This window comes from Pseudorca crassidens, chromosome 2 (genome assembly GCF_039906515.1).
Source record: "Pseudorca crassidens isolate mPseCra1 chromosome 2, mPseCra1.hap1, whole genome shotgun sequence".
NCBI classification, from domain to species: domain Eukaryota; kingdom Metazoa; phylum Chordata; class Mammalia; order Artiodactyla; family Delphinidae; genus Pseudorca; species Pseudorca crassidens.
The window spans coordinates 54,109,201-54,132,610 of record NC_090297.1 but is presented as its reverse complement, the minus strand read 5'-3'; the positions used below and the strand labels follow the sequence as shown (position 1 = coordinate 54,132,610).

Sequence of the window (23,410 nt, the reverse complement as noted above, 5' to 3'; positions counted from 1 at the left end):
ACTACCAACTACCCCCCACCCGAGATGAAAGAGATAAACAGAATGGTCCCATAACTGTTAAAAAAAATTGAATTAATAATTAAACCTTGAAAAATCTCCACACCCAGATGGTTTTAATGGCAAATTCAAATATTTAAAGAAGAAATAACACCAGTTCCCTACAATCTCTCCCAGAAAATAAGAGGAGTGAACATTCCAGACTCATTTTATGAAGCCAGCATAGCTCTGATACCCAAACCAGACAAAGACATTACAAATCAAGAAAACTACAGACCAATATCCCTCATATACATAGTCAAAAATATGCTCAGTAATATACTAGTCAATTGAATCCATAATATATAAAAAGAATAATGTATCACAACCAAGTGGGGTTTATCCTGAGAATGAAAGGGTGATTCAATATTTGAAAATCAATCAGTGTAATCCACTATATTAACAGTCTAAAGAAGAAAAACCATAGGATGATGCAGAAAAAATATTTCACAGAATTCAGGATCCTGATAAAAACTCTCAGCAAACTAGGAATAGAAGGAAACTTCCCAAATCTAATAAAGGGCTTCTACAAAAAATTTTCAGCTAACATTGCATTAATGGTGTAGGAATAAATGCTTTATTCCCTAAAACTGGGAGCAAGGTAAGGATATCCACTTTTATCATACTTAGTCAACGTAATTATGGAAGTCTTAGCCAATACAATAAAGAAAGAAAAAAGAAAAGGCATACAGATTGAAAAGAAAGAAATGAAAGTGTCCTTATTGCAGATGACATGTTTTTCTATGAAAAAAATCCTAAGAAATCTACAAACAAAAAACTCCTAGGACTAATATATTAGTTTAGCAAGAGCCTCAGGATATAAGACCAATACAGAAAAATCAATCATATTTTTATATACTAGCAATGTACAACTGTTTAAACTGAAATTTTAAAAAATAGATTTACAATAGCTCATAAAAATAAAATACTTAGATGCAAATCTAATAAAGAATGTATAGGATTTGTATGCTAAAAACTATAAAATGCTTATGAAATAAATAAAGCCTAAATAAATGAAGAGTTATGCCATGTTCATGGATTGGAACCATCAACATAATAAACATGGCAATTGCCCCAAATGATCAATACATTTAACACAATATCAATCAAAATTCCAGCAAAACTTTTTGTAGATATATAAACGTTTTGTAGACTAGTCCTAAAATTTCCTTAGAAAGGTAAAGAAACTAGATGACTTTGGAAAAGCACAATAAAATTGGAGGAATCACATTATCTGATTAAAAGGCTTCCTATATATAAAGCTACACTAACAAGACAGTGTAGTATTGGTTAGGGGAACTACAGACAGATCAATGTAACAGAATAGAGTCCAGAAATAAAAGAGCAATTTAACGGAGAAAGAATAATCTTTTCAGCAAATGGTGCCAGGATAATTGAAATTCATATGGAAAAAAAGAAAAATGAACCTCAACCTAAACCTCACAGCACACACAAAAATTAATTCAAAATAGATCACAAAAAAAAAATAATAAAGAGCTAAGTCAAATATTTAATTAAAATGGGGAAAAAAAGATCATAGATATAAATGTACAAAGTAAAACTATAAAATTTTTAGAACAAAAGGAAATCTTTGTGACTTGGGGTTAGGCAACAACTTCTTAAATTTGACACCAAATGCATGATCCATTAAAGGAAAAACTGATGAATTGGAGTTAATCAAAGTTAAACACTTGCTCTCCATATGACACAATTGAGAGAATGAAAGACAAACTATAGCCTAGAGACAATATTTTCAAATCACATCTCCAACAAAAGATGTACCAGAATTTATAAAGAATCCCAAAACTCGGCCTACCCAGGCTCTTTGGTAGGGCTAATGACAGACCCTGGGAGGGCTCACACCAAGGAGTACTTCCCAGAACTTCTGCTGCTGCTGTCCTTGTCCTCATGGTAACACACAGCCCTGCCCCGCCTCTGCAGGAGACCCTCCAACACTAGCAGATCAGAGGGAAGACAGAAAAAGCAAGAAGAACTACAGTCCTGCAGCCTGTGGAACAAAAAACACATTCACAGAAAGATACACAAGATGAAAAGGCAGAGGGCTATGTATCAGATGAAGGAACAAGATAAAACCCCAGAAAAACAACTAAATGAAGTGGAGATAGGCAACCTTCCAGAAAAAGATTTCAGAATAATGATAGTGAAGATGATCCAGGACCTCAGAAAAAGAATGGAGGCAAAGATCGAGAAGACGCAAGAAATGTTTAAAAAAGATCTAGAAAAATTAAAGAACAAACAAACAGATATGAACAACACAATAAATGAAATTTAAAATGCTCTAAAAGGAATCAATAGCAGAATAACTGAGGCAGAAGAACAGAGAAGTGACCTTGAAGACAGAATAGTGGAATTCACTGCTGTGGAACAGAATAAAGAAAAAAGAATGAAAAGAAATGAAGACCGTCTAAGAGACCTCTGGGACAACATTAAATGCAACAACATTTGCATTATAGAGGTCCCAGAAGGAGAAGAGAGACAGAAAGGACCCGAGAAAATATTTAAAGAGATTATAGTTGAAAACTTCCCTAACATGGGGAAGGAAATAGCAACCCAAGTCCAGGAAGTGCAGAGAGTCCCATGCAGGATAAACCCAAGGACAAACACACCGAGACACATAGTAATCAAATTGGCAAAAATTAGAGACAAAGAAAAATTATTGAAAGCAGCGAGGGAAAAGCGACAAATAACATACAAGGGAACTCCTATAAGGTTAACAGCTGATTTCTTAGCAGAAACTCTACAAGCCAGAAGGGAGTGACATGATATACTTAAAGTGATGAAAGGGAAGAAACTACAACCAAGATTACTCTACCCAGCAAGGATCTCATTCAGATTCAATGGAGAAATCAAAAGCTTTACAGACAAGCAAAAGCTAAGAGAATTCAGCACCACCAAACCAGCTCTACAACAAATGCTAAAGGAACTTCTCTAAGTGGGAAACACAAGAGAAGAAAAGGACCTACAAAAACAAACCCAAAACAATTAAGAAAATGGTCATAGGAACATACATATCAATAAATACCTTAAACGCGAATGGATTAAATGCTCCAACCAAAAGACACAGGCTTGCTGAATGGATACAAAAACAAGACCTATATATATGCTGTCTACAAGAGACCCACTTCAGACCTAGGGACACATACAGACTGAAAGTGAGGGGATGGAAAAAGATATTCCTTGCAAATGGAATTGAAAAGAAAGCTGGAGTAGCAATACTCATATCAGATAAAACAGACTTTAAAATAAAGAATGTTACAAGAGACAAGGAAGGACACTACATAATGATCAAGGGATCAATCCAAGAAGATATAACAATTATAAATATATATGCACCCAACATAGGAGCACCTCAATACATAAGGCAACTGCTAACAGCTCTAAAAGAGGAAATTGACAGTAACACAATAGTGGGGGACTTTAACACCTCACTTACACCAATGGACAGCTCATCCAAACAGAAAATTAATAAGGAAACACAAGCTTTAAATGACACAATAGACCAGAAGGATTTAATTGATATTTATAGGGCATTCCATCCAAAAACAGCAGATTACTCTTTCTTTTCAAGTGCATATGGAACATTCTCCAGGATAGATCACATCTTGGGTCACAAATCAAGCCTCAGTAAATTTAAGAAAATTGAAATCATATCAAGCATCTTTTCTGGACACAACGCTATGAGATTAGAAATCAATGACAGGGAAAAAAACGTAAAAAGCACAAACACATGGAGGCTAAACAATACATTACTAAATAACCAAGAGATCACTGAAGAAATCAAAGAGGCTATCAAAAAATACCTAGAGACAAATGACAATGAAAACACGACAATCCAAAACCTATGGGATGCAACAAAAGCAGTTCTAAGAGGGAAGTTTATAGCTATACAAGCCTACCTCAAGAAACAAGAAAAATCTCAAATTAACAATCTAACATTACACCTAAAGGAACTAGAGCAAGAAGAACAAACAAAACCCAAAGTTAGCAGAAGGAAAGAAATCATAAAGATCAGAGCAGAAATAAATAGAAACAAAGAAAACAATAGCAAAGATCAATAAAACTGAAAGCTGGTTCTTTCAGAAGATAAACAAATTGATAAACCATTAGCCAGACTCATCAAGAAAAAGAGGGAGAGGACTCAATAAAATTAGAAATGAAAAAGAAGAAATCACAACTGACACTGCAGAAATACAAAGGATTATAAGAGATTACTACAAACAACTATATGCCAATAAAATGGACAACCTGGAAGAAATGGACAAATTCTTAGAAAGCTATAACCTTCCAAGACTGAACCAGGAAATAGAAAAAATAGAAAAAAAGAAAATATGAACAGACCAATCACAAGTAATGAAACTGAAAGTGTGACTAAAAATCTTCCAACAAACAAAAGTCCAGGACCAGATGGCTTCACAGATGAGTTCTATCAAACACTTAGAGAAGAGCTAACACCCATCCTTCTCAAACTCTTCCAAAAAATTTCAGAGGAAGGCACACTCCCAAACTCATTCTTTGAGGCCACCATCACCCTGATACCAAAACCAGACAAAGATACTACAAAAAAAGAAAACTTCAGACCGATATCACTGATGAATATAGATGCAAAAATCATCAACAAAATACAAGCAAACAGGATCCAACAACATATTAAAAGGATCATACACCATGATCAAGTGGGATTTATTCCAGGGATGCAAGGATTCTTCAATATATGCAAATCAATGTGATACAGCATATTAACAAATTGAAGGATAAAAATCATATGATCATCTCAATAGATGCAGAAAAAGCTTCTGACAAAATTCAACACCCATTTATGATAAAAATGCTCCAGAAAGTGGGCATAGAGGGAACCTACCTCAAATACTAAAGGCCATATACGACAAACACACAGCAAACATCATTCTGAATGGTGAAAAACTGAAAGCATTTCCTCTAAGATCAGGAACAAGACAAGGATGTCCACTCTCGTCACTGTTATTCAACATAGTTTTGGAAGTCTTAGCCACGGCAATCAGAGAAGAAAAAGAAATAAAAGGAATACACATTGGAAAAGAAGAAGTAAAACTGTCACTGTTTGCAGATGACATGATACTATACATAGAGAATCCTAAAGATGCTACCAGAAAACTACTAGAGCTAATCAATAAATTTGGTAAAGTTGCAGGATACAAAGTTAATGCACAGAAATCTCTTGCATTCCTCCTATACACTAATGATGAAAAATCTGAAGGAGAAATTAAGGAAACACTCCCATTTACCATTGAAACAAAAAGAATAAAATACCTAGGAATAAACCTACCTAGGGAGACAAAAGACCTGTATGCAGAAAACTATAAGACACTGTTGAAAGAAATTAAAGGTGATACCAACAGATGGAGAGATATTCCATGTTCTTGAATTGGAAGAATCAACATTGTGAAAATGACTCTACTACCCAAAGCAATCTACAGATTCAACGCAATCCCTATCAAACTACCACTGGCATTTTTCACAGAACTAGAACAAAAAATTTCACAATTTGTATGGAAACACAAAAGACCCCGAATAGCCAAATCAGTCTTGAGGGAAAAAAACGGAGCTGGAGGAATCAGACTCCCTGACTTTATACTACAAAGCTACAGTAATCAAGACAATATGGTACTGGCACAAAAACAAATATAGATCACTGGAATAGGATAGAAAGCCCAGAGATAAACCCACGCACCTATGGTCAACTGATCTATGACAAAAGAGGCAAGGATATATAATGGAGAAAAGACAGTCTCTTCAATAAGTGGTGCTGGGAAAACTGGACAGCTACATGTAAAAAATGAAATTAGAGCACTCCCTAACACCTTACACAAAAATAAACTCAAAAATGGAATCGAGACCTAAATGTAAGACTGGACACTATAAAACTCTTAGAGGAAAATATACGAAGAACACCCTTTGACATAAATCACAGCAAGATCTTTTTTGATCCACCTCCTAGAGTAATGGAAATAAAAACAAAAATAAACAAATTGGACCTAATGAAACTTAAAAGCTTTTGCAAAGCAAAGGAATCTACAAACAAGACGAAAAGACAACCCTCAGAATGGGAAAAAATATTTGCAAAAGAATCAACGGACAAAGGATTAATCTCCAAAACATATAAACAGCTCATGCAGCTCAATATTAAAAAAAACAAACAACCCAATTAAAAAATGGGCAGAAGACCTAAATAGACATTTCTCCAAAGAGGACATATAGATGGCCAAGAAGCACATGAAAACATCACTAATTATTAGAGAACTGCAAATCAAAACTACAGTGAGGTATCACCTCACACCAGTTAGAATGGGCATCATCTGAAAATCTACAAACAACAAATGCTGGAGAGGGTGTGGAGCAAAGGGAACCCTCTTGCACTGTTGGTGGGAATGTAAATTGATACAGCCACTATGAAGAACAGTATGGAGGTTCCTTAAAAAACTAAAAATAGAATTACCATATGACCCAGCAATCCCACTACTAGGCATATACCCAGAGAAAACCATAATTCAAAAAGACACATGCACTCCAATGTTCATTGCAGCACTATTTACAATAGCCAGGTCATGGAAGCAACCTAAATGCCCATCAACAGTTGAATGGATGAAGAAGATGTGGTACATATATACAGTGGAATATTACTCAGCCATAAAAAGGAATGAAATTGGGTCATTTGTAGAGACGTGGATGGATCTAGAGACTGTCATACAGAGTGAAGTAAGTCAGAAAGAGAAAAACAAATACCGTATATTAACGCATATATGTGGAACCTAGAAAAATGGTACAGATGAACCGGTTTTCAGGGCAGAAATTGAGACACAGATGTAGAGAACAAACGTATGAACACCAAGGGGGGAAAGCCCCGGGGGTGTGGTGGTGGTGGTGGTGTGATGAATTGGGAAATTGGGATTGACGTGTATACACTGATGTGTATAAAATTGATGAGTAATAAGAACCTGCTGTATAAAAAATAAATAAAATTCAAAAAAAATTACATAATTACAAAAAAAAAATCCCAAAACTCAACAGTAAGAAAACAACCCAATTTAAAATGGGCAAAAGACTTAAAGAGATACCTCACTGAAGAGGATATATATAGATAGTAAAGAAGCATATGAAATGTTGCTCAATATCATTGGCCATTAGGGGAATGCAAATTAAAACCACTATGAGATAACACTGCATATCTATTAGAATGACTAAAATAAAAAATACTGACAAACTAAGTGCTAACAAGGATTCAGAACAACTGGAACTCTCATACATTGCAGGTAGAAATGCAAACTGGTACAGCCACTCTGGAAAACACTGAAACAGTTTCTTAAAAAGTCAAACATACACTTAAACATATGATCCAGTAATCTCACGTTCGGGTATCTACCCTACAGGAATGAAAACTTATGTTCACGTAGGAACCTATACTTGAATGTTACAGCAGCTCTGTTAATATTGCCCAAAACTGGAAACAACCTAGCAGATGAATGAATAAACAAATTGTGTAAATCTTTATGATGAAAAACTACTCAGCAGTAAAAGGAACAAACTATTGATACACCAATTTGGATAATTCTCAAAGGCATTATGCTGAGTGAAAAAATTCAGTCTCAAAAGGTTGATACATGATCCCATTTATATGACATTCTCAAAAAGAGAAAACCATAGTGATGGAAGACAGATCAGGGATTGCCAGGAGCTGGCAGTATGGAGCTAGGAGGAGAGGAGGATGTGACAAGGGAGTTTATTGGTGAGGGAACTGCTCTGGATCCTGATTGCAGTGGTAGTCAAATGAATCTATACATGTGTTAAGCCAATAGAAATACATAACCTCACCTCCTCCCCCACAAAAGGTCAAATTTATTGTATAACAATTATTTTAATATGGAATTAGAACCACACAGAGGGATTCCCTGGTGGTGCAGTGGTTAAGAATCCGCCTGCCAATGCAGGGCACACGGGTTTGAGCCCTGGTCTGGGAAGATCCCAAATGCCGCGGAGCTACTAAGCCCGTGCGCCACAACTACTGAGCCTGTGCTCTAGAGACCTCGAGCCAAAACTACTGAAGCCTGCATGCCGCAACTACTGAAGTCCGCGTGCCTAGAGCCTGTGCTCCGCAACAAGAGAAGCCACCGCAATGAGAAGCCCGCGCACTGCAGTGAAGAGTAGCCCCCGCTCGCCGAAACTAGAGAAAGCCCGCGTGCAGCAACGAAGACCCAACGCAGCCAAAAATAAATAAATAAATTTATTTAAAAAAAACTCACAGAAAAAAAAGTATTAGATTTAAAATAGAAGCTCAAGAAGCAGAATAGTTTCTTCTCCATTGGGGAAAGGTTTAAAGGCTTCATGAAGAATGAAGCATATAAAAAATATATGTTAAAGGCCCAGTGTGTAATACTTGTTCACAATCTATCTTCTCTGATAGACTATAAATAATGAGAGCAGGAACAATGTCTAGTTTGATCACCTGTGTACATGCAGTAAATAAAGCAGTGCTCTATACATATTCGGCAATCAGTAAGTGTATGATTATTGACTTATTGCCTATGATATTAATAGGCAGTGATACAATACAGGAAATTGTAGGAAAAGTGAAAAACATGAGAAAATGCCTGAAATTTCCTCCTCCCCCTTCTAAATCCCTTTTATCCCTTCAAGTTCAGTTAAAGTTCAAGCTCATCTCCCTGATTCTTCCAGCCACACTAATCTTTCTAACTTGTCCAAACTGGTTCTACCAAACATGGTCTAATATTTTAGTGTAGTACTTCTCAATATTTTAAAGCCTATGACTCATTTCCTTTAATAGTTATTAAAATGTGCCTTTTTCCATTATTTAAATTTTAAAATACATTGTATTGCATGACTAAAAACAAATCAAAGCACTTGTCGGCTTCAAACCACACTTCTTTCATTCCTTCAGTCCTCCAAGAGAATCTTATCACCCCTCTCCCCTCAAATTGGGCAAGTCTTCCCTTCCTTTTCTGCTCCTGTACCCTAACTCATCCCTAGTTTATGCTTAATGATCAGTGTTTACTACAGTAATTTAAGACTTAATATCATTCCTTAGTAGGATAACAGCTCTTTCTTCTCCTGAGGACAGAGATCATGTCTACTACTTCGGCCTTGTAACTAATGCCATGTGTGCTAGATACTTGTTAATTTTATGTCCTTGTATACCATTCACCAGTCTACTTGTCTTCCAAAATTGTTACTGCTCTGCAAGGAAGAAAACAAGTCTTTCTGAAGAAGGTAAATCCAAACAATTTTTACAACAGATGTTTAGAAACGGCACAGAGAAATGTATGTTTTAGTAATGCTGCATATTCATATCTATAATTGCCAGAAAGGTTACAATGCTGGTATTCTGTAACTGGCACTATTGCATTGATATTATATGTTGACATTAGCCTCATACGGATGATTGAACTTAAGCTGGTCTTGAATTTAATTTAGATGATCTTGTGTTAAATTACAGAGGAAAGAATAAAGTTAAGAATATGTATAAAATGTTGGATGTTTACCAACTGTATCTAAAAGAAATTTTAAAATATTGTTTTTAAATTTGGAGGGAATGGAACCATACTTCTAACCACTTTATGTTGGTCTTCTTTTTAACATTCATATATATCTATAAATCAACTGTGGTCAAATATTGCAAATATATGCAGCTTGTGAATTATTCATAAGAATTGAGAATGCCTATTCTTCGTCTTCCTTAGACAAGAATTAGCCATAGCTAATAAGTACAGACACTTTAATCAAAATCCTTTACCTCTTAGATTTTCAGCAACAATTCCTAGTCCCTGGCCTCTAAATTGTGTCTCCACATGAATCGCATCTACTTTCCCTAAATCAATCCATTATTTGCCTTATTTTTCCTCAAATCTTTATGTAGTTTATTTTTTCCAGAAATTAAGCAAGGCTGAGTAGCAAAGATAGGCTTTATAATCCTATGTAAAGCTAGCAGGGCTATCTCTATATGTCCTTATATAATACTTGTAAATTCATGAATAAGTGAAGAGCCTTTTAAGAGCTGAAGATTTAGTATCCACTTTACAAGTTAGAAATAATTTTTATATATTCTCTAATAAGAATGGGTGTATATGCCTGTGTATGGATGTATCCACAATATATTTCCCCAAAGCAGTCTTAGAAGTCATAAAGGACTTAATCCACTGCTGAGAAATATTATCAGTCTCTCTCTCTCTGGGGCATATGTGTGCACTAATGAATAATGAAATAATATGCTCACCCTCTGGTGGTCAAAACCAGAAATACATTTCCATTTTCCTGGATTATATCCAAAATATGATCACTGTGGTATATTAAGTTTCTGCTTCCTATTTAACTTACACCAAAAATAGATCTAAAAGAAGGCCACTGGCTTAAAAAAAAACAACAACACAGGTCTACTACAATATGTAATGGAAAAATCAACAAACTTATTAAATATAGTAATTTAAGAATTACTTATGACAGCATTTGATAATTAACACTAATTTGGCTTTAAAATATTGGAACTGTAGAATTTTAGAGTAGGAAGGAATTACAGCGATCATTTAGCCATTTCCCCTCCCATTTAAAACTTAGATAATGAAAAAATATTTCATTTTGTTTTAGTTGTTTAATCTGTTTCATGTAATTAATTACATGAAAAACAAAATCTGTATAAGTGGAATTGGATAGTAATGAGACCTTGTGTTTCTTTTCTTATGTTTCTATTTTTAACTTACAAATAGCCCAAGAACTAGGAAAAAATTATACCACATGTAAGTTTAAATTTTCTGCCCACTTTATTCAATCATCCAAAAAATATTTATTGTATTTTATGGTTCCAATGGTATATGCTGGAATTGTAACTATCCCTGCTTTCAGCCTAGTGAGGAGTATAGATAAAACAGTAATTCCTGTATAGGATGCTGAGTGTGACCACAAAGAGTGAGCACAAAGTAATAGGGCCATCAAAGTTGTCTTGGTGGGGGGGGAGTAATCAAGAAAGGATTCTTGGGAAAACTGACATATTTGATGAGACCTGAAGGAAGAAGAGGAAAAGGGGAAGTAAGACTTATTCTATGGGCAAGAAGGAAATATTACATCCAAAGGGCCTGAGGTGAGAGAGAATGCAGAAACTGAGAGAAGGTACGGAAGTATGGTTGGAAGAAGCCTGAAAAGGAATGGTCAGAGGTTGGAAGAAAATCTGGAGAATATGGTGTCAGAGAGATCAACAATATCTAACACTGGAGAGAAGACTTCAAAATATCCACTGTGTTTAATGATAAGGAAGTTATTTATGTCCCTGGAAAAACAACCACTTAGTTGAATTAACTGGAAAGAATGAATGGGAGTCAAAAAAGTAGGTATAGCAAACAATTCGTTCATGTCTTTTTGGTGTGAAGGGGAAGACAGAATAATGATAGAGATAGATGGGGAATGAGAGGTTTCTTAAAGATGAAAAGTCTAGAACACATATAAATAATAATAAAAAAAGCTAATTTCGAGAAAGTGTTTGTAGATAAAATTTTTTCATGGGGAGCTTTAATGTAGATACCATGAAGATAGGAAGGGCACAGGAGAGACTTGGGGCATTTAGATGTCTTTTTCGTCAGTTGAATCCTTGTGCTTTTAAAATTAAACAACATGAAAAGTTACCTTTGAAAATGTAATAGTCAATCTGCACAAAACTACCCTGAAAAAGCGTAGCACCTCTTGAATTTAAAGAAAACATTCTTACATGTTAATCAACTTTATTTTAGTTGAATAAAGAATCGTTATCAACCTATGAGTCTGGTATTTCAGGACTTGAATTAATTTTTTCTGGATATTCTAGTATCACAGTACTGAGGTAATTCTTAAAAAATCATTTACTTAAGGTCCAAAAATGGAACCCAGCTTATTATAATCATTAACTAGCTGATTCCCTTGGATTTTCATTTGCTTGGAAGAAAGTTTAACTTGAAACAAAATATCTTTCTTTTCTACTGAGTAATTGAAAATGGGACCATAAGATAGCTGGGGTTTTTCCCCTCTAATAAGTGATTAATGGGAAGAAGAAAAAAGGCTTGGTATGTCTAAGTGGTGACAGTGGTGGAAGATAAGGCTTAAGTGCTCACTATTCTTTCTTGAGTCTCCATGTTCCAATGATACCACGTTATGTCACCTATCATTCTATTATTAAAAACCTTTTTACAACTTGCGGCAAAGATAGCAACTTTATCATATGCTTTTGGTAACAAAGCCAGATAATTTATTTCCTGCAACTCAATACTTTGTGAAATAGAATATAGGGCCACATTTATTTGACTTAGAAAGCATCCGGTAATTAATAAAATGCTTTCACATTGCATTACTTTTTAAGATATCATCTGAAGAATTCAAACTGCTAGATAATGACAACCCATTTTACAGACATCTAACCAAGGGCCAAAAATCCAAGTGACATTTAAACTATGTGCTAGCATGTGCTGGGTAAAAATAATATACTGCTATACTGGTATTCATATTTCAAAAGCTGACATTTACTAGCCAAGTATTCTGTTACTGATATGGTTACACAGTTCTTAATTGCTTAATATAGTATTTCATGCACTGTACTACTTCATTAATTGCTATTTGATTTAATTTCTATTATTTCAAAATACAATTTAATTAAAAATACTCCACAGGTAAATCCATTAAACAATTTACTGTCAGAACAAAATATTCCTACTGTTGTGATTAGATTTTGGCTTCTTTAATACAAAAATTAATTTCTCCAAATTTTGCTTTAATTATATTTCCTCATGGGAAAACTAAATACAGTATATAATTAAATGGCTGTTTCTGCATTCACTTTTTTATTCCTTTTAATGATTTTTAGTGTGGTCACAAGTTTGACAGCCACAATACATTGATAACATAGCTGAATACAATATTGAAATAAATGTTACAAAAGCGTGGCAAGTTTTAAAATGTCAGCTCTGAGTGATGGTGCATTTCCCATATATTTGCATCTGTACCCCCAAATTTCACAACTCGGTCTGTGCTTATCCTCACCAGGTTAAGGTGTATGTCTCACTTAGGTCAGGGCAGGAGCTGTTGTGCCTTTTTTTTTTTTTTTTGCGGTACGCGGGCCTCTCTCTCACTGTTGTGGCCTCTCCCGCTGCGTAGCACAGGCTCCAGACGCGCAGGCCCAGCGGCCACGGCCCACAGGCCCAGCCACTCCGCGGCACGTGGGATCCTCCCGGACCGGGGCACGAACCCGTGTCCCCTGCATCGGCAGGCGGACCCTCAACCACTGCGCCACCAGGGAAGCCCTGTTGTGCCTTTTTGCAGACCCAGACTTTCAAGAGCAAGTGTTGAACCCAGACATTCCACGGAGCATGTTGGCAACACCAGACTTTGCTTTGGTTCCTATTACTTGTGTGAGCTACCTGATCTCCCAGGGTTTGGGCTAGCACAAGGGGTATTTTGATATCCCTGCATGAGACCAGCAGGCAGTTTCTGTACATGTTTCCTTGGGGAGGGGGTTGGGGGAGATTCTAGAACTGATGTGCAGTCTTCCGACACACTGTCTGACAGAGCTGGAACCAAGATGGGATTCATAGTAACTTTTTTTCATCAAAGGTATTAACCGTCCAAGCAACAACCTGAATGCCTTTAGTTGACCACTTCTTCAAGTAGTTTGGGGATACAAAATCCTTTTGCATGAGGAAACCTGAAATTCCACACAGGTACCATAAGATATTACGTATGCTCCAAGCAAATGAAACATCTATTACCGCAAACATGGATTGTATCCAGAGAGTATCATAGTCCCATCTGCTGTATGGCTAAGGTTCCAAGGTCTGTGAGTTAAAGCCATTACTACACTGTCATCTGTTTGTCTCATAGATAACTTCTGGCAAGAAAGAGCAAATACTACTACTATTGTATAGTTGAGGAAATTCCATACACATTTTCTTTAGAACATCAGTAGCCATATTTGCATGGCCTTTGACATCAAGGAAGACTGTGATGTTATGGTTCAGGCACTCTGCTCCAGCTTCCCTCAGGGCAGGGATCTTCTCATCAGGGAAATTATTCCTGAATCTGTGATCTACTGCAGGATTAAACTTTCTAATTTGTTCAAGTGTCAAATCACACATCGACCAGTCCCATCAGTCTACTTGTGCTATTGTATCTACTTGTACTATTGTGCATTAAGATAGCAATCTCATCAGAAGTAAATGCAACATCCAACTGTTCTCTGACTCATTGTGACTGCCACTGCCAATGGCAGAAACTCGGTCCTGGGGCTTGAGCACCAGCAGAGCCCTGTGGGAGGGCACATGCTCAAGGCTGAAGAGGCGCAGCAGGAGATAGAGGCTGCCGGTGAAGAAGCAAGCAGTGAAGGGCTGCACGTCACCAGCCACAGCAGCAGCAGCGGGAAGAAGGACTCCTGGTCCTCTCACAGCCACATGCCTGTGACTATACCGGTGAGGATAGGAGTCCTGGATCCACTGGGCTCCTTGGACAGGCCAGAGCACAGGGATAAAGCACAAGGCACTCACTGCAGCTTGCCCATTTACATTTTATTCCAGGATTTTTTTGATAAATCAAAAGTGTATAGGATTTTATAGAATTCATTGAGTATTACTTTTTAAAAGCTTACCTGTACTTTGATTTCAATTTACTAGTCATAAATGAAATATGCCCAGATTTCCCATTAAATTAATAAGAAGGCCACACATTAAAAAATTATTTCTATTTTAATAATAAAGTATATAATATGGACATGAAATGTAAATGCATACAAATTAAATAGATTATTATGTACATCAGTTAAATTGATTAGCATTTTGTTGATCAACAAATAATAGACTAAACTTGAAATAATTCTTCTTAGTTTGATAGGCTCAAGCAAAATTATTTCCTAAAAACAGTGTTTAAGATATAAGGGAATACACACAATAATATATCCATTCTTGTCGTTCATTCAGAGGCATTACATGTTGACAAACCTGCATATAAAAATAGAAAGCCTTTACCTTCCTTTTATATACTGTAATTTGGGGCTAATTTTTCAATAGGACAACATTTCTAGAACCTATGTAAAAAATATCTCTGTGCAGATAAAATTCTTTAATATTTATCCTTAGCAGGGACCTGCAATCTACGATATGATGTCTAACAGGATAATCCAGCCTAAATTCTATGTAATATAGTATTTGGTAGTTGGTATTTGTCAATGTGGGTAAAGAGGAGTGGTAGAAAGGGAAGTAAATATTCTTTCCTCACTAAGCCTAGAACATTAAAAAAAAAACATGATTGGGATAACAGAAAAGATAAACTCTTCTTATCCTGTTTTAGCATGTTTTAGGATTTCACTGACAGTATGGAGAAAAAAAGGGAAAGAATAGAAAGTTTTTTCCTTTTTCCATTGACTAAACTAGTTTCAGGGTCTACTGATCTCTCCCTGCCTTTGAACTCCTGGCTAAATCAGAAACCCAGAGTTCTGCTAACACCAGAACTTCAGCTATTCCTAGCTCTTGACTTAGTTGGTTATCTAAAACTCACAGGCATTTTCTCTTTTAGGTTACCTCAGAAAATCTTAATAATGTAGATAAAAATATTTTGAGTTATCAAAAGTCCTATTACTATTAACACTACTTTGCATTTCTATATAATATTCAATAGTGCTTTCACATATATCATTATATTTTTATCTTTACATTAATTTTGTGAAGTACCTAAAACTGGTGACATTACATTAATTTTATACTTAAAGAGACTGAAACAAACAAAAAAGAGACTGAAACAGAGAAGTTAAGTGAATGTCCCATAATCACTGAACCAAATAGTGAGAACTGGATTAGAACCAGTCTCCTATCTCGTAGTACAGGATGGTACTAATACAAATATCATACTTAAAATAATTTTCTACTTTATTTCATATCTACATATTTATCCATAACATTAATAGCAAAAATGTTTTTTTCAAATTGATAAAACAAAAGGCTTTAATTAGAAAACAATGCATTACCATTGTAGATTTTGGTGCCACTTCTACTGCAAATATGTCAAGTCCTCTGTTGTTTACACAGTTTTTACTCAGCTCGTTGTTGATGTGAATAATCACTTTATTATCTGACTATAAAAAAAAGATTTTATAAGTTGCTAGTCCTTTCTTTACTAAATACATACAAACAAAATGATAATTGCAAAACACTTTGCAAGTCTTGTGATAGAGATATTCACAGGGTTCTATAGAAACAAAGAAGACATTATAGAAACACAGAAACATTAGCTCAGACTGGGGTATCATGGAAGACCTTATGGAAGAAGTGATACTGGAGATAATATATCATTAATAACGATAGCCTCTAGGATGGATAGCAAACAAGAGAAAGCAGAATGAAGCTGATAAATAAGAGAAATGTAGGAGTCAAAGTATTCCCCTGCTAAAGAACCTGTAATCATTCTCTAATGACTACAAAGGGGCAATATAACATTAGACTACTTGGATTCATCTCTCATCTCTTCTACTACTTAGCTCTGCGACCTTCTGTAAATTATTTAACATCCCTGTGCACAAGTTTAACATCCCTGTGCACAAGTTTCCTTGTGTGTAAAATAGGAATAGTATAATACTTAGGAATAGGAAAATAGGAATAGTATAATACTTACCTCATTGGATTGTTGTGAGAAGTAAAAGCGTTAAAGTGCCTGGCACATGGTAAGCTCTAAAATATTATTATTACCTCATTTTGGTGAAGGGAAATTTAACTTTCCTTGAGGGAAAAGGAGGTGGAGGGTTGAGAAATGAAGGTAATAGAGCAGAGGAATTGGGGTAAAGTAGTGGCTCTCTTCCACCCTTTTAATTCTAATGAAACATAGAGGGCTCACACACACACAACCAAAACCAAACAAACAAGAAAACATAGAGGGCAGAAACAGAAACATGCTGGATCTTAGGAACCACTCTACAAAGTGTTATGATCCATTTGAAGACTGCAATCTACTGGCTGGGGAACCTATCTTATTTCATCAAGTCTAAACTCTTCTATCTTGTTTTCAAGATAACATATATAATCTGGACCCATTCAACCTATGTTATTTACCTTTCAAATACTTCTCCAAATAAAGCTCTCTGTTTCTGCAAAGGAGATATTCTCACTTTTTCGTCTATAGTTCACATTAACTCTTACTCATATTTCTCCTTACACTGTTTCTCCTGCTTCTAAAGGCTGCCTCTCTGCGTATCTAAATCCGAGTTATCCTTCAAATCCTAAACACATGTTTAAATCCCACATCAGTTCCCTTCCCCCTAATCACAAACCCTTCCCCAACTTCTATAGTCCAAACTAACATCAAGTACAAGAGATACAAATACAGTTGAATTCCTATTGCACATACAAACAGTATTACGTAATTTAACATTTAACTGTTATTTCGAGAGTATTAATTTTGCCTTTACAACTAGCCCATAAACTCCTTGACAGCAGAGACCATGTTATACTTTCTAGTGGCCCCTATGGTGACCATGAGAGTTACATAATATATATTCACATTGACTCAATACTCAGCCAAATCTTAAGCACTTTAAGAAATTTATGACAGGCATAAAAATAATGTAAATCTCACCCAGGAACTAAAAGAAATAAGCCAACAGTTCTAAAAACCTAGCCATTTTGAGTAAGATTTTATAAAAATTTATAATTTCTAGAAAACTCAGTATATCTGACTTTAAGAATTTATGCGTGTATTCTCTTGACCAGCAATATCAATAGTAGCAAAGAAGATGGCCAAAAGCCAGAAATAATTGGCTTGATAAAAACAGGTCCTGGACAGTAGAATATATTTAATTAGATAAAATGATGATAATCTGTAGGATTTCTGATACTGCAAAGTTTGTATAAAACAGTTGGGCTAAATTCTTTTCTTTACTTTGTTTATATTTCTTTAACACATGATGTCCATTGTTTAAAATAGCTATGTATGTGTGAAGACTTTTAGTAACAAACTAAATAAAATACTTTGTACTCAGATTATGCTCTATCTTCATAGATCTCCAAATATTTAATTTTCATAATATTTTAATAGAAAAACAATTGTCTCATAAAGAAACACAAAAAATAAATATCTAATAAATAAAGTAAATATATACCTTAAAAATATATAAAAATTATCATGCCCAGTTTGAGTTAGAAACTCAAAAAGAAAAAAGAATAAATTGACTATTATAGATATTATTAATGTAATGGGGTATTTAATTACTATGCAAGAATAGGGTGAGAAAGAAGATGGAACATAGTAGCAAACATTGCTGTTATGAGGAGAACCACCTCATAACTGATACCTTGTTTTCAATAACTGATGTTATCCAGGTGTCACACTTATAAGTATGTACAATTATATTTTCATAGCCATCCATTACTTTGGCATCGCCTTTGTTAAGAACAGATTTACAAATGGCCTTCTCAAGTTGCCCACTGCATGCCTCCATATGGACAGTTTTAATTCTTGGCTTGCATTTGTCTGCATAGATATCGATGACAAATGGGCATGCCTGAAATGAAAAATAAATCAAACCTTGTTTTAGCCTTTTGATAGAATTTAAATTATTTATTATTAATATGTTTATCATATGACTTAAGAACATACTTTCTAGCTTGTCCTTCTGATACACATTTATGAGGAAAATTTTAGTACTATGAATTGATTAATAAAAAAGCATGAAATTCTGATTTTTTGGTTGCATATTAACTGATAATGTTCATAGAAAAGGAAAGAAACCTCCTTTACGCCAACCCCTCCATTTGCTCTAAAGCTAACTCATGTCATGTTAGTTACTTATTTTCCTTTCCTAACTACAGAAAGACTACAGAAAGAATTCATCAACAGGCTCTAAAGAAATTTTGTGAAACTCAATACACGAATATACAGCACCAAAAATAACTAAGTGTAGAAAAATTAATTCACACAGTTTATAGTTAGTGTAAAAGCACCTTTAAAAATCTGAGATCTAAAGAGATTTTCTGCATTTGGAAATAGATTTTTCTAATGTCTACTCTTTAGTCTCTACCATAGCCTACAAGATACTGCACACGGTAGCCTCTCTATACAGCCCAGTCCCCTGCCTTGCAGGACATGTTCCAGTTACTCTGCTTTTTCATATCCTAGAACAAATAAAGCTCTTTTCTGTGTCAGGGATTTCATATGTAGTATTCTCACTGCTTAGAAGATTCATACCTTTTCACATATATATCTCATCCTCCTCTTTCAAGTTTAAGCTTAAGTGTCACTTCTGCAGAGAGAGTGGCTCTGGTCCCCCAATCTCCTTCACTCCCCCACTGTTCTCTACTTTGGCCACTGGCTTGTTCCCTTCAAAACACTTTTGAAATGATTTTATTAATTTTGCATTTAATCAGTCATCTTCCTTCATGGAATGTCCATGAGGGCAGAATTTTTGACTATTTTATTCATCACTGTGCCTCTTTATTACAAGCTTACTTTATGTAGGCATTAAAGTGTATTCGTTGAGTAAATGAATGAATTCACACACATTGATGATCAACTTTTTATTATGGGGACAAAAGATAAAAGTCTGAACTTAGTAGAACAATATACATTTTTATTTTTTTAAAAAAAGTTTAAAAACATTTAATGACTCCAACCTTTGGCAATAGTAAAGTCACCTTTTTAAGAGATAGTAGTCTGAAAAATCACTGGAAAAGAAAGCAGAAGATCTGAGTTTGTAATTGGGTTTTGCCATTTACTAGCTTCGTGATCTGGGGAAGTCACTTCACTTCTATGAGGCTGGGTTTCTTCATTGAGAAGGTGGGGATAAACAGTATATATCCTGCCAAGAGTTGCTAGAAATATCTAATAGTAATATGTGTCAAAATATTTCACAATATAGAATTCTAAAAAAAATTGTAATAATTATGATTATGGCATTTTAAAGGTTTAATTTATTTTTTCAGTACTGAATAGATTCTGGTATTATTCTACCATTTTTCTAGTCTTGCTTATTTGTCTTATTCAACCAAAGAGTATCAATATTACATTCAGATATCACTGACTGTAAACATCTTAAAGTCTTTGTTAAAGACATATTCCCTAAAATTTTTAAATAAAATCTTACCTACTCTAAAAATGGTGCCCTTTAACCGTATTACTCTTTTCTGTTCATGGACTTGATCTTTTATTTACTTATCTTTTTTATCCTACTAAGTTAATATAGGAAGCATACAATAAGGAAGAAAACAATTCATTGTAAATTGGTAATTGTAAAAATATTAACAATATATAATAAGGAAGACGGGGAAGATTGTAATAAAAAAAACCTAGATTAAGGCATGCTACTAAAATTTTACACAAAGTGTGGCTCTTAGCTACCTGTTAGCCAAGATAAAAGTGAAAGAGAGTGTATTACATAGCTCTCAATATCTAAAAAAACGAAGGAAATTTTTCCCAGTTGTGAATTCCAAAAGGAATTTATACCATGAAATTCTTTTTTTAAAAAGAGAAGGAAAAAAAGGAAAAAAACTAGGCATACGTTTTTCTTATCAACGTCCAATAAAGAACAAATGATTGTTATGGTGACATAGGGGCAATGCTCTTGCAGGAGGAATAATAAAGAAGTTATGCAGCTCTTTGAAAGAGGATCTGCCTTTATAAGTTGATAGAGACAGTGGATAACCTATAATTCTAAAACCGAATTAGGGGGTTTCATAAGAAAAAATAAAGTAAAAGTGACTGGCTGTGCCTGATTGTAGAGGAAAAAAATAAGACAAACTGAGAGTATATAGTAACTTATAGAATGCTTAAAATAAACTTTGGTTTACTAAAACTATTCAATTAATGAGATTTCAAAAAAACCTAAGCCCTTTCCTAAATCCTAACCTGTAACTGATACTTTGGTTAGTCTTTGTGACACAATACCTACTAATTTAATAGGTGGGATCAAAATATAGCTCATTTAGACGTTAGATTACTTACATAATATACGACTCAAGAAATTGCCAAAAAAACGGTTCCTGAATCCTTACAGGCAAAAGACTCTACAGACATATTCAAACCAATTAGAACACAGCTCATAAGATTTTAAATGGATTCTTCCTAGATTATCATAAATTTTTTTTTTTTTTACAAACATGAAAATGTTAGGTCATGCTCTAGGTATATTAACTCAGTAACATAGCACACATCAAAGAACCATTGCCTATCAAAGCTAATACCTTAACTGAACAAGCTCATTGTCTCAGAGCACTTACAGGTATCAGTCAAAACTAAATCAGTCCAAATACCTTCAGATTTTGTATGAATCCTTTAAATAAAATGTTATCACATGTGTATATCCCTATCATTAATGGAAGTATTCAATATTTTTATACCAATTAATTATGAATTATTACTTTCTCCCTCTATTACCATCTGCTGATTCAATACTTTCAACCCAACAACTCTATAACCCTTACTGAATGAGGAGAATCTCCTCATTATGATTCTGTAAATCAAGAAGTATCCATACCCAGAAAAAAATTTTGGATGCTTCAATACCAAATCCTGACTTAATATTGTTTGTTGATGGGGTTATATTAAAAAAAATTAAAAGGACAATACCAGGCTTGACATAATAAGTAGCCTAGTCTCTTTTGTAAAATCTATTTCCTTACCATGAAATAGCTTAGCTCAAATGATTAAATTATGGCTCTCTCTAAGGCATATCAAATCACTAGAAGAAGAGAGTAAAATACACATACTAGCTAACAGCTAGTATGCTTTTAGAATAATTGACTTTTAAAAAATGCTATAGAAAAAAACAAGGTTTTTTTTGCACTTTCTCAAGTACTCTTTAAAAATGAACAACAAATACATGATTTGATACCTAAAGTAATTGCTATCATAAAGGAAGAGACAGTAAAAGAAGTTCTATAGAAGCTAATATCTATACTATAGATACCACAGAAATACTTTAGAAGTACTATACAAATACTTTTAACAGACCATTATATTAAACACACTACTCTGACTAAAGTCCTTATGTAAAAGCATTGTAAGAATAATAAAATAAAATCCATGGAAAAGTTCAAGGATTGCATTGTAGATATACAAACTTTGGCCTCCCAAATTCTGAAAAGAAACAATGGGTACAATCAGGGTATAAGAACCACGAGGATTAAGATCTGACAAAACCAAAATAGCCACCTGGACTACAAAAATAAAGGATAAAATCCTCTGTGAAACAATTCATTCCAATAGGGACAAACTGGCTATAATATCAAACACTAAGGAAAGAACCTTCCTAGGATGATGAAGGATAAAGTCGGTCCATGCTTTATTTGTAACTAAATTAACCTAAAAAAATTGAGGGACATGAACTGAGACTATGCTCTAAAAGACTCTGGGCATGTCCAAATTGAATTTATACAGTTGCCTCTCCTGCCATGGTTTCTGAATATGTCGTACTAATAATAGCACCTTTCTTTTCAGAATGGATCAAAATATTTCCCTGTTGAAAGGTCACAACCATCATGACTGCCTAGGACATTCCAAATTACTGATCCCGTGACAAGGGACACATTTAACTGGAACAATTATTCATAAATTTGGATTATGTACTCAAAAACATTTTTGTCTTTATCGTTCCCAAATCTCTGGGAAAACGATGAGGGCCTTAACAGAATTAGAAAGACACATCCTTTAAAGATCCTAAAGTGAGGTTTGCCAGAGAACCTCCAGAAGCCAGCAGTACACAGAATTAACTGCTAACCCAGAAACGTTTCAATAAGCACATGACCATATGAAGTAAGAAGCTTCCTCTTGAGACCACTGGAGCAAGATTCTTCTATAGGTTACAGTCTTCTTTGAACACTCTTGTTTATTCATAGCTTTCCTCTTTACTGATTTAAGGGTATATATGTCTGACTTAGCCTATCATGTTCTCCTTATTAGTAATACTGACTTTCCTAAGTCTAGGCTTTAAGGAAAATATGTTTGAACTATGAGAAATAAAAATGCAATATTTATTATTAGTCACAGCACCAAGAAACACCAAGAAACAATATACCTACAATCCCACAAAGGATGATTACATGACTTGTGCAGCTTCTATGTGGAAATCAGACTATTTAATGCCAACCCAGAACCAAGGTAAATTATTTTGTACAGCTATTAGTTAGGCCATTACAAGGGTATGACTCTCCAATACCCTCAGTGGGTTATATTTCCTGACATACACCCCAAAATAATAAAACCCTTTCTGCAAAAGACTTCTGAAGATAGTAAGCCGATTCGCAGCAGTTATGCTACTCCACATGATCATCAAAACATTGCTCCTTCATTTTGGTTGACACAGTAATTAATATAGCCTAAGCCCTGG

General features: G+C 34.7%; 1 protein-coding gene and 1 pseudogene across 7 annotated transcripts in view; both read right to left on the bottom strand.

The window, feature by feature from the left end:
• Positions 1 to 12,907: 12,907 nt before the first annotated feature.
• LOC137208909 (glycerophosphodiester phosphodiesterase 1 pseudogene) lies at positions 12,908 to 14,608 on the bottom strand (annotated as a pseudogene).
• A 165-nt stretch (positions 14,609 to 14,773) lies between these two features.
• The window catches only part of EFCAB7 (EF-hand calcium binding domain 7), a 50,696-nt gene continuing 42,059 nt past the window's right edge, over positions 14,774 to 23,410 (bottom strand). For 5 of the 7 annotated variants that reach the window (XM_067726393.1, XM_067726395.1, XM_067726388.1 and 2 more), the window contains 2 exons: positions 18,383 to 18,592; positions 14,774 to 16,174 (listed from right to left, as the gene is read on the bottom strand). In XM_067726393.1, coding sequence (XP_067582494.1) covers positions 15,980 to 16,174; positions 18,383 to 18,592 — 405 coding nt within the window. In that variant the 3' untranslated portion in view covers positions 14,774 to 15,979. Of the gene's footprint in view, positions 16,175 to 18,382; positions 18,593 to 18,613; positions 22,162 to 23,410 lie in introns of those variants that run through there. The other 2 variants (XM_067726390.1, XM_067726394.1) reach the window with 2 other exon arrangements.